Below are 12,418 nucleotides of genomic sequence, written 5' to 3' on the forward strand. Positions count from 1 at the left end.
AAGGCAGGAACACGATCGATCACAGCCACTTTAGGCTATAAACTACTTTATTTTACAGCTATATATCATATATACTTGAGTATAAGCCGACCCAAATATAAGCTGAGGCACCAAATTTTACCACAAAAAACTGGGAAAACGTATTGACTCGAGTATAAGCTGAGGGTAGGAAATGCAGCAGCTACTGGTAAATTTCAAAATAAAAATAAATTTCAAAATAAAAATAAAAAATTTGAAATAAAAATTAAAACAGTACAATTACATTAATTGAGGCACCAGTAGTTTAAATGTTTTGAATATTTACATAAAACTATAATTTAAGATAAGACTGAGGAACTCTGATTAAACCATTATTCTAACCTTCTTCAATTTAAATGTGTTTGCATATCCTTCCAATAAAAAGAGAGTAAAATAATAAATGTAATACTACTACTAATAATAATAATGGTGTAAAATAATGGAAATGTAATAATAATAGTAATAATAGAGTAAAATAATAAATATAATAAAAAAATAATAAAGTAGAATGATCAACAACAACAGTAACAATACATTTATTATGTATTTCTAACAGGGTAAAATAATAAATAACCTTGACTCGAATATAAGCCGAGTGGGACTTTCCAGCTTAAAAAAATGGCTGAAAAAGTAGGCTTATACTCTAGTATATACAGTACATTAGAAGCTACTTAACACTCAGCACATCGTAAAACTAGCTTCTATACCGTCCGATCTTAACTTCACGAACACACGAGCTGCTGTTATCAGTACTAGTCCACACCTCTTGCATTCCAGAGTGACGTATGACATACAACACACAAGGCTGCATCCATTTGTTCTATACATTTAATTTATGACCTCTCTAGGAATGCCGTTCCCTCCATGGTTCAGTTAACTCTTTCCACACAGGAATACATTACCCTCGGCACAGAGCACTGCATTTTTAAACATACATACGTACTTTGAAATCTACATTACAAATTGCAAATAACTTCAACACTTGGGGCTGTTCAGTTTAAAATAATAGAAAAGCTCCTCACTCCATTTCTTCTGTATTCCAGCTTCTGGGCCCCAGAAAGCCAATGGAGAGGTGGCCCCGAGCCGCGTGGCTTACCCAGCAAACCTGACCTACAAAGGTAAGGAGACTCTAGAGGTCAACGGGTGGGAAGCAGCAAGACAGTTGACCAAAGCATGGCTGGTCTCTTGTCTCAAGGTGGACCATCCCTCTGGGATTTCTGATGCCTTCCTCGCAGGAAGAGGGTAACTTTTCCCTCCTGCCCCAGCCCTGGTCATCTTCCCCACTCTCTTCTTGCAGATATGTACTATTTCATCTTTGCACCGACCTTATGCTATGAGCTGAACTTCCCTCGTTCCCCGCGCATCCGCAAGCGGTTTCTGCTGCGCAGGCTCTTTGAGATGGTGAGGCACCTCTGTTTGTGTGTTTGTATATGTGTGTGTGTGTGTGTGTGTGTGTGTGTGAGAGAGAGAGAGAGAGAGAGAGAGAAAAGAGACATAAAGTGCTCATTCTCCATGATGGTTATCGGGCCTTCAAGGATTCTGTGCATAAGAGCCAATGCAGTTCTAGGCTGCATCAGTAGGAACATATTTATTTATTTTACTAGCCGTCCCCTGCCACGCGTTGCTGTGGCCCACATGGGGGTTCTGTATGGGAGGTTTGGCCCAATTCTATCATTGGTGGGGTTCAGAATGCTCTGTGATTGTAGGTGAACTATAAATCCCAGCAACTACAACTCCCAAATATCAAGATTCTATTTTCCCCAAACTCCACCAGTGTTCTCATTTGGATGTATTGAGTATTCGTGTAGAGTTTGGTCCAGATCCATCATTGTTTGAGTCCACAGTTATCTCTGGATGGAGGTGAACTACAACTCCAAAACCAAAGGACACTGCCCACCAAACCCTTCCAGTATTTTCTATTGGTCATGGGAGAACTGTGTGCCAAGTTTGGTTCAATTCCATTGTTGGTGGGGTTCAGAATGCTCTTTGATTGTAGGTGAACTATAAATCCCAGTAACTTCAACTCCCAAATGATAAAATCATTTTTTTTGAGTGAAGGACATACATTGGGTTGTTAGGTGTCTTGTGTCCAAATTTGGTATCAATTCATCCAGTGGTTATTGAGCTCCGTTAATCCCACAAACAAACATTACATTTTTATTTATATGGATTATTTTATTTACAGTATTTGTATCCCACTTTTCTCACCCCGAGGGGGACTCAAAGCGGTTTACACATAAGTAATGGCAAAATTCAATGCCAGTACAAAGAATTACAATTATACACTAAAATTAAACACAAATCAAGTTAAAACAATACATTCATAAGCAATAAAACAATCATTAAAACAGTCTCATCCATCGAATCGCTGTTCCAGTCATTGTCTTTCCGAAATGCTGCATACATTTACTTCTGCTGCCCAAAGGCCTGGTCCCAAAACCATGATTTTAATCTTACCTCATCTTACCTCATTTGGGAGTGTGTTCCATAGGCAAGGGGCCACAGCCGAAAAGGCCCTGTCTCTCATCCCTGCCAGGCGCATCTATGCTGTTGATGGGAGCCAGAGCAGGGCCTCCCCGGATGATCTTAGATTATGAGGTGGGACGTAGGGACGGATGCGTTCGGACAAGTAAGCTGGGCCAGAACATAGTGTTTTGATCAAGGGAATTCATAGGGCCCTTCCACACAGCCACATAACCCAGAATATTAAGGCAGAAAATCCCACAATATCTTCTCTGAACTGGGTTATCTGGGTCCACACTGCCATATACTCTATCCGAACGCATCTCTCTCTATGAACCTTCCAGGAAGTTGAGATCGTCTGAGGAGGCTCTCCTCTCGATCCCGCCTGCTTCACTGGCATGTCTGACAGGCACGATAGACAGGGCCTTCTCTGTGATGGCCCCTCGGCTGTGGAACTCCCTGCCTAGGGATATTAGATCAGCCGCCTCCCTCCTGACCTTTCGAAAAAGAGTGAAAACCTGGCTCTTTGAGCAAGTGTTTGGAACTTCAGCATGGCCAGATAAACTCAAATTGGAATATGAATGAGGAATGGCTAAGCCGATGAAACGGTTGAGGATTTGAACAAGAAGATACAGTTTTTATAATTTTACTAGTCGTCCCCTGCCACGCGTTGCTGTGGCCCAGTCTGTATATATGTTTTGTGTGTGTGTATGTGTATAACGGCGCTCCATGCAGTCATGCCGGCCACATGACCTTGGAGGTGCCTACGGACAACGCTGGCTCTTCGGCTTAGAAATGGAGATGAGCACCACACCCCAGAGTCAGACATGACTGGACTTAATGTCAGGGGACTACCTTTACCTTTTTATGTGTATATATGTGTGTTTGCATATATAGACAGACAGACAGACAGACAGACAGACAGAAAGATAGATAAATAAAAATGTCATGTTCGTATTGGATTAACATAACTCAAAAATCACTGGACAAATTGACACCAAATTTGGACACAATACACCTATCAGGCCAATGAGTGTCCATCACCCCTAAAACACATAAAACAAAACCCAGCAGAACAGACTTAAACCCCCCTCCCCCATGTGTATATGTATATATAGTTTATTTTGGGGAGGGGTTTTAAGTCTGTTCTGCTGGGGTGTTTGTGTGTTTTTGGGGGGTGATAGTCAATCGTTGGCCTGAGAGGTGTCTTGTGTCCAAATTTGGTGTCAATTCGTCCAGTGGTTTTTGAGTGATGTTAATCGCACAAACGAACATTACATTTTTATTTATATAGATTGTTTATTGCTTTTATGGTTTTTAAATGTATTGTGGTGTGAGTTTTTTGCTTTTAAACGATGTATGTATTTTTATATATGGCGTCTAATTCTTGCCAATTTGTGCGTCGGCCTGAGTCACCTTTCATAGAATCATAGAATCAAAGAGTTGGAAGAGACCTCCTGGGCCATCATCCAGTCCAACCCCATTCTGCCAAGAAGCAGGAATATTGCATTCAAATCACCCCTGACAGATGGCCATCCAGCCTCTGTTTAAATGCTTCCAAAGAAGGAGCCTCCACCACACTCCGGGGCAGAGAGTTCCACTGCTGAATGGCTCTCACAGTCAGGAAGTTCTTCCTCATGTTCAGATGGAATCTCCTCTCTTGTAGTTTGAAGCCATGGCTCCATTGTGTCCGATTCTCCAGGGAAGCAGAAAACAAGCTTGCTCCCTCCTCCTCCCTGTGGCTTCCTCTCACATATTTATACATGGCTATCATATCCCCTCTCAGTCTTCTCTTCTTCAGGCTAAACATGCCCAGCTCCTTAAGTCGCTCCTCATAGGGCTTGTTCTCCAGACCTTTTATCATTTTAGTCGCTCTCCTCTGGACACATCCCAGCTTGTCAATATCTCTCTTGAATTGTGGTGCCCAGAACTGGACACAATATTCCAGGTGTGGTCTAACCAAAACACACCTTTGGGTTGATATGGACGGGATACAAATGTCGTAAATAGATAAATAAATAATCTAGTTCAAAGCAGAAAGTGTGGGATTTTATTCAGCTGTGTGGAAGGGAGCCCAGTCCCACCCTGTTCTGCTTTGAGTCAGGCCTCGTCTGCAATAAAACCACCAAAAGGGTCAAAGGCCTGGAAACGATGAATCCTTTTGAGGACCAGCTGAGGGAGAGCCATGTCTAAATATTGGAAAGGATGTCCCACTGAGGAGGCGGCAGGCTTGTTTTCTGCCACTCCAGAGACACAATGGAGCCATGGGTTCAAACTGCAAGAGAAGAGATTCCACTTGAACATTCCCTGAAGGCTTTTAAATAGAGGCTGGATGGCCATCTGTCAGGAAGGGCTTCAGCTGTGTCTTCCTGTTCAGCAGAGGGGGTGGGGGTGGGAAACCTGTGGGTCCCCAGAAGTTTTGTCCTTCAATTCCCAGATATCCTAACACCTGGTAACCTGGATGGGCTTTCTGGGAGTTGTAGGCCAAAATACCTGGGGACACATAGATTGAGCACCACTGCTCTACAGTAAAATGATGGCCCTCCTTTCAGTGCCTTGGCTCAGTGCAATGGAGTTGTGGCAGTTGTTTTTCCCCAAGGGTTTTCCCTCTTCTCTGTCAAAGAGTCCTGATGCTTCTCCAAACTACATGAGCTGGAAATGGAGGAAGGGTGGGCCCTCAAGGTCTCCCCTGAGGTCCCACTCACATCTTTCTCCTCCTCCTCTTCCTTTTAGCTCTTCTTCCTCCAGCTGATGGTGGGCCTGATCCAGCAGGTGAGCATCTTGCTGACTATTTCTGCAAACCTTGGCAGCAGTTGGGCCTTTGGGATTCGGCTGGGTGAGCTCAGGATGGCTGGCAACGCTTTTACACCCCGCTGTGTGTGCTTTTTTGCAGTGGATGGTCCCCACAATTCAGAACTCCATGAAGCCTTTCCGGGTAAGTTGAGCACCTTATGGTTTGCCTTGAGGAAGAGGTAGGCCTTGTCTCATTGGAGACCACCTCCTGTTCCAGCGAGTGTCTGTAGATCTTAGAAAACTATTTCTTGATTTAATGCATTGACGTGCTGGCTGATACCCAAACAGGGGATGAGCTGGAGATGTCACTGCCTTGGTCCTTTCACTATTGGCTGCTACTTCCCGGCGGATGTCAGGTGGTGCAATACCGGCTAAGCAGTGTAGTTCCTCCAGTGGGGTAGGGCGCAGACACCCCATGATCACGTCCTGGGAAACCTTGCAAAAGCAAGAAGGGGCACATTCCCACCTTTGTTTTTTTGTTTTTCAGGATATGGATTACTCCAGGATCATTGAGCGCCTCCTGAAGCTGGCTGTAAGTCTTCTCACTTGGTCTTTTTCCCATGCCTTTGAAAGAAACTGAGGTCAACTGGGGAGGGAAGGAAAGGGGCCCCCAATTCAAGAAGAAGATAGACAGGGTGGAAAGGGGGCCAAAATGGTCCAAGGTCTGGAAACTATGAATCCCTTTGAGGAGCAGCTGGGGATGTTTACCTGGGAAGAAAGAAGACCGAGAGAACGAGACATGAGAGTCAGGTTTATGTCCCATTGAGGAGAAAGGGGAAAGCTTCTTTCCTGCTTCTTCAGAGAGTAGGACGCAATGAAGCAATGGGCAGCATCCTGCTAAATTTACTTCTTGTTTTCCATGGAAAACCCGGCAGGTCCCCAACCACCTGATCTGGCTGATCTTCTTCTACTGGTTCTTCCACTCCACCCTCAACGTCATTGCCGAAATCATGCAGTTCGGGGACCGGGAGTTTTACAGAGACTGGTGGTGAGTCGGTCCTTGGGGTGAGGGTGCAAATCGAGCCCTCTATCGTAAGGGTGCATGTTACACTGAAGAATTTGGTTTCGCACCACTTTTACTGCCATGGCCCAAAGTTGTAGAACACACCTGGGAAAACTCAACCTTCCCGGTGTTTTGGACTTCAACTCCCACAATTCCTAACAGCCGGTTGTGGGAGTTTATTTATTTTCTATTTATTTACAGTATTATATTCCACCCTTCTTACCCACAGGGGATTCAGGGCGGATAACAATGCACATATACATGGCAAACATTCAATGCCATAGACACACAGCATATACAGACAGACACACAGAGGCTATTTAACTTTCTAGTTTCATGAGGGTATACTCAAATTCCATCCACCGGGGGAGCTGTCACTTCACTGTCCACTTATAACACCCATGGAGTACTTCCTCATTCTTTTGCATGCTGCTGGAGACTTTTATGGTGTCATAAATAGGTTCAATTACTGTATATACTCAAGTATAAGCCTAGTTTTTTAGGCTGAAAAAACTCCCCTCAGCTTATACTCGAGGCAAGGTTATTTATTATTTGACTCTGTTATTATTATTATTATTATTATTATTACATTTATTATTTTACTCTATTTATTGTTATTATTACATTTATTATTTTACTCTATTATTGTTTTTATTGCATTTATTATTTTACTCTATTATTACATTTATTATCTTACTATATTATTATTATTACATGCATTATTTTACTCTCTTTACTATTATTGGAAGGATACCTTGGCACTTTTACTCTATTTATTGTTATTAGTACATTTATTATTTTACTCTATTTATTGTTATTATTACATGTATTATTTTACTCTATTATTGTTTTTATTGCATTTATTATTTTACTCTATTATTACATTTATTATCTTACTATATTATTTTTATTATTATTTTATTACATGTATTATTTTACTCTCTCTATTATTATTGGAAGGATACCTTGGCACATTTTCACTGAAGAAGGTTAGAACAATGGTTTGATAAGAGTTGGACAGCCTTATCTTAAATTACAGTTTTATGTAAATATACAAAAACATTTCCTCTATTGATGCCTCAATTAATGTAATTGTATTGGTATCTATTTTTATATTGAAATTTACCACTAGCTGCTGCATTTTCCACCCTCGGCTTATACTTGAGTCAATACATTTTCGCAGTTTTTTGTGGTAAAATTAGGTGCCTCGGCTTATATTCAGGTCTTAAACTCGAGTATATACGGTAGCTTCCCCACATAAAGCGGTACCTAAATTTCCTACTTGGCAGATGCAACTGTCTTTCGGGTTGCAAAGGTCAACAGCAAGCTAGACAAATGGTTGGGAGCTTACTCTGACTGAACCAGGCTGGCTTTGAACTCATGCGCTTTTGGTCAGTAGTGATTTTAATGCAGCTGACTCCCAACCAGCTGTGCCACAGCCCGGTCCGAGTTGAAGTCCAAAACACCAGGAGGACCCAAGTTTGCCCATGCTAGTTATCAAATCCTGGGAGTTGCATCATTATCATTGCAGATATCACCTCTTTCTCAGTGAGCCCCTTTTCTTTCCCAGTGCCACCATATAGGGCCACTTCACCTAGCCACAGCCTTTGTGATGCAAACACAGACAAACAGACACATATATTTTGGTTTTCATATATAGAGTTTGTTGTTGTTGTTACTATTTTATACACAAATTGGCACACAGCAATACAATGTATAATCTACAACATACAACAATTCAAATAGTATGGCATTGAAGGAGTGGGGGGGATGATGGGAGGTGCTCTTCCCCTTGACCCAGTCTCTCTCTCTTTTTGCACCTCTATCTACTCCATCATTTCTCCTTCAGGAATTCCGAGTCGGTGACCTATTTCTGGCAGAACTGGAACATCCCCGTCCACAAGTGGTGCATCAGGTATGTATGGCTCAGGTGGGGTTCAAAATGGGAAGCGGGGCCGCTGGTGGTGCCTTGAATCAGCATCAAGTCTCCAGGAGGGTTGGGGAGGGGGCATTTCCCTTAACTAGAGAGAGACTCAGCCACCCACGCAGGATGGAAGGGCCCTTGAGGGACATCACATGCCTTGCTCCCTTTTCTATTCTTTTGCTCTTTCCTTTCCATTCTTTCCCTCCTCGTGTTTCATTCCCCCTTTCTTCATTTTACCTCTTTTCCTCTTTCCTTCCTTTTTTCCCCTCTTCCTTCCATCATCTATTCCCTCCCTCTCTCCCTTTCTCTTCTGGCTCTTTCTCCTGTCTTTCTTTTTTCCTTCCTTCCTTCCTTCCTTCTTTCCTTCCTTCCTTCCCCCCTGCCGTCCTTTCTTCCCTCCCTCCCTCTTTCTTTCTTTCCTTTTTTCCTTCCTTCCCCCCTCCCTTCCCTCCCTCTCTCCTTCTTTTTTCTTTCCTTCCTTCCTTCCTTCTTTCCTTCCTTTCCTCCCTCCCTCCCTCCCTCCCCCTCCCTCTTTCCTTCTTTCCTTCCTTCCTTCCTTTCCTTCCTTCCTTCCTTTCCTTTTTCCTTCCTTCCTTCCTTCCTTCCTTCCTTCCTTCCTTCCTTCCTTCCTTCCTTCCTTCCTTCCTTCCTTCCCTCCCTCCCTCCCTCCCTCCCTCCCTCCTTCTTTCTTTCTTTCTTTCTTTCTTTCTTTCTTTCTTTCTTTCTTTCTTTCTTTCTTTCCTTTTTTCCTTCCTTCCTTCCCCCTTCCCTCCCCCCTCCCTCCCTCTCTGTCTCCCTCTCTCCCTCTTCTTTCTTCCTTTTACTTCCCTTCCTCTCTCCACCTTCTGGCTTTCCATTCTTTTTGCTCTTTTCTTTCCAATGAAAGACTCCTAAGGAAAGACTGCTCCCCTTTTCCTTCCCCTTTCATTTTCCCTTTCCTTTTCCCTCCCCTCCCCTTCTCTCCTCTTTCCCTTCTCCCCCCTCTTTCCATCACTCTCTCACTTTATTCTTTTTCCTTCCTTTCTTTTCTTCCATCTTCCTCTTTTTACCTCCTTCCTTCCTTCCTTTTACTTTCTGGCTGCTTGTTTACTCCCCCTTCCCTTCCTCGCTTCTCCCTCCAGTCTTTTGATCTTTCTTCCACCTTTTCCGTTACCTTCCTGCCTTCTCTCCCTTTCTTCTCTTCCCACTTTCCTACTCTGTTCCTCCTTCTGTCCTTTTCCCCCTCCTTTGCATCTTTCCTTTACAAACCCTTACACCCTTACACATTCTCCCCTTCTTTTACCCCTTGGTAACCTCTGCCCACCTCTCTCTTGCGTCTGCAGACATTTCTACAAGCCCATGATGAAGAAGGGCCTCGGGAAATACCCGGCTCAGGTCGCTGTCTTCTTGGCTTCGGCCTTCTTCCACGAGGTCAGTGACTGAGTGGGATGTCCAAAGGGGTCTCTTACAATGACCCGCATGCCATACACACGTGTTTCCTCTTCCCTCCCCCTTGCAGTACCTGGTGAGCGTGCCCTTGAAGATGTTCCGGCTCTGGGCCTTCATGGGGATGGCAGCTCAGGTAGGGCCCCGAACGATTCTCATGCAATCTTTGAACATTTAGAGTACAGCATTCCTTTACGGTTTCTGTTATGGGACCGCATACCGTATATAAGCCGACCCGAATATAAGCTGAGGCACCTAATTTTACCACAAAAAACTGGGAAAACGGATTGACTCGAGTATAAGCCGAGGGTGGGAAATACAGGCTTGAGTCAGTTAGAATATAGAAGCCAGTGTAGGCAGTTAGAAGTTAGAAGGCAGTTGCAGTGCCCAGAATTGGACACAGTATTCCAGGTGTGGTCTAATCAAGGCAGAATAGAGCATGGGGAGCCTGAGTTCCCTGGATCTAGATAATGCCAAGATGACAGGAACCAGAATCCAACATGACCATCACAAAGCTGAGTGTTGGAGCTCAGCCTGTGATTGTGTTTCAGGATCAGGGTGTTTTGGATGTGGGGAGTGATGTCAGTGAGTTTCAGGATGAGTTTCAAGATGGCAATGGTTTGGCCAGTGATATTGATGCAGAAGATGACCAGGAGATCCCTGTTCAAATTGTAGGTTCCCATGAGAATGTCCCTGAGGGGTGTGGGGATGATCGTGTGCTCTCTGAATTGTTACCAGGGAGTTCTCATGATAGGGAACATGAAAACAGCTCGGCACCTGGCCCAGCTGCAGAGATTAATAAGCAAATATAAAGACAGGAGGAGATCAGTCAAAACAAGAGAGCCGAACAGTGGCTTTGGCGTTCTGCCGGACTCCGAGAGAAAAAGATAACAAATTCTCAGCTAAAGTGAAACCAATTTCTGAGTGCTAGAGACATAGGTAACGAGGAGATAAAAGTCCCCCAAGTACAGGATGTATAATCAGATGAAGCATTGTTTGGAATCAAGTCAAGTTCTCATCCTTGTTTATGGAAGCTTTCCTTGGAAAATTCATGTTTTAAGTGCCCTCGTTTCATGGTTTTGATCTATGCTTCTGTTCATGCCTTGGATTCATGTTTCCTGCATTTTATTTGGGAAGTTTTGACTTGGTTTTTATGGACTTTGCTGGACCATTACCTTAGAACCATAGAATCATAGAATCCTAGAGTTGGAAGAGACTTCATGGGCCGTCCAATCCAACCCCATTCTGCCAAGAAGCAGGAATATTGCATTCAAAGCACCCCCGACAGATGGCCATCCAGCCTCTGTTTAAAAGCTTCCAAGGAAGGAGCTTCCACCACCCTCCAGGGCAGAGAGTTCCACTGCTGAACGGCTCTCACAGTCAGGAAGTTCTTTGCAATATTCAGATGGAATCTCCTCTCTTGTAGTTTGAAGCCATTGTTCCATTGCGTCCTAGTCTCCAGGGAAGCAGAAAACAAGCTTGCTCCCTCCTCCTCCCTGTGGCTTCCTCTCACATATGTATACATGGCTATCATGTCTCCTCTCAGCCTCCTCTTCTTCAGGCTAAACATCCCAGCTCTGGACTACTTTGTTCCTACTTATCTTCCTACCTAATTAGATATACCTGTTTCTTTAAAGTGCTTTTTTTTTTTTACTTTATTGCTTTTTAATTCATTGTTTTCCATCCAACGGTGTGGTGTTTAAAATCAGAGGGCTTTCCTGTCCTGGAGTGCAACACTGAGTCAGAAGCAAGAAAATTAACCTGGCTTGGAAACAATGCATGTGAGAAGGATCTAGATCAGGCATGGGCAAACTTGGGCCCTCCTCCAGGTGTTTTGGACTTCGACTCCCACCACTCCTAACAGTCGAAGTCCAAAACACCTGGAGGAGGGCCCAAGTTTGCCCATGTAGGAGTGGTGGGAGTCGAAGTCCAAAACACCTGGAGGAGGGCCCAAGTTTGCCCATGTAGGAGTGGTGGGAGTCGAAGTCCAAAACACCTGGAGGAGGGCCCAAGTTTGCCCATGCCTGATCTGGGCTCTTTAAAGAAGCCAATGCAATTGTAGGCTTGCCTGACCTCTCCTTCCCCCTTTCCTTCCCTAGATCCCTTTGGCCTGGTTGGTGGGGCGCTTCTTCCGGGGCAACTACAGCAACGCTGCCGTCTGGATCTCCCTGATCATTGGGCAGCCCATTGCCGTCCTGATGTACGTCCACGACTACTACGTGCTGAACTACGAGGGGGTCCCGTGACCCCTCCCGTCCCTCCCCGTCCTGCTGTGGGGTGTTGGTGGCGGTGCACCTTTCCACGTCCTGCCTTCTCTGGACAGCCCTTAGGACTCCTTTTGCGGCTGGAGGCTGATCAGATACAGTTTGGCTCCTCTCTGGGAGACCCACCGAACCCCACCGCACCCAGGATCGAGTCGGCCTCTGCGTTCGCCGTCTTGTCGGGTTGGAAAGCCGGATCAATGCAATAACTTCCCCTTTTGTGCCCAGAGTTTCCAGCAGGAACTTGGAGGCTGAGGGTATAGGTGTGTATCCATGATAGAGAATGAATGTCAGACACTTTCCCACCCACTTCCCATGCTGTGTTTGTGGGGCAGCCTTGGACCTCTCCGGTAGAAGCAAGGCTCAAAACCCACGTGTGCCTTGGTTGGGTTTCCTCTTTACGGACTGGAGTGCTCTTACGTTTGGGGGTTGATGGAGGAGATGAGGACCCTCCACCAGCCCCCTTCTTCCATACGCACAACGGATGCTGGACTTTTGGGCACTTTACAGGGTTCGCGCTGACTCGGTTCT

General features: G+C 44.7%; 1 protein-coding gene across 1 annotated transcript in view; it reads left to right on the top strand.

Moving 5' to 3' along the window:
* The window catches only part of DGAT1 (diacylglycerol O-acyltransferase 1), a 56,667-nt gene that overhangs the window by 42,812 nt on the left and 1,437 nt on the right, over nucleotides 1–12,418 (top strand). Inside the window, exons 8-17 of the mRNA XM_067467215.1 lie at nucleotides 1,062–1,136; nucleotides 1,316–1,419; nucleotides 5,215–5,253; nucleotides 5,375–5,416; nucleotides 5,762–5,806; nucleotides 6,150–6,262; nucleotides 8,127–8,192; nucleotides 9,524–9,611; nucleotides 9,700–9,762; nucleotides 11,726–12,418. The exon at nucleotides 11,726–12,418 is cut by the window's right edge and continues 1,437 nt beyond it. Of these exons, the coding sequence (XP_067323316.1) occupies nucleotides 1,062–1,136; nucleotides 1,316–1,419; nucleotides 5,215–5,253; nucleotides 5,375–5,416; nucleotides 5,762–5,806; nucleotides 6,150–6,262; nucleotides 8,127–8,192; nucleotides 9,524–9,611; nucleotides 9,700–9,762; nucleotides 11,726–11,872 (782 nt within the window). The 3' untranslated portion in view covers nucleotides 11,873–12,418. The remainder of the gene's footprint in view (nucleotides 1–1,061; nucleotides 1,137–1,315; nucleotides 1,420–5,214; nucleotides 5,254–5,374; nucleotides 5,417–5,761; nucleotides 5,807–6,149; nucleotides 6,263–8,126; nucleotides 8,193–9,523; nucleotides 9,612–9,699; nucleotides 9,763–11,725) is intronic.

This window comes from Anolis sagrei, chromosome 4 (assembly GCF_037176765.1).
Source record: "Anolis sagrei isolate rAnoSag1 chromosome 4, rAnoSag1.mat, whole genome shotgun sequence".
NCBI lineage: Eukaryota > Metazoa > Chordata > Lepidosauria > Squamata > Dactyloidae > Anolis > Anolis sagrei.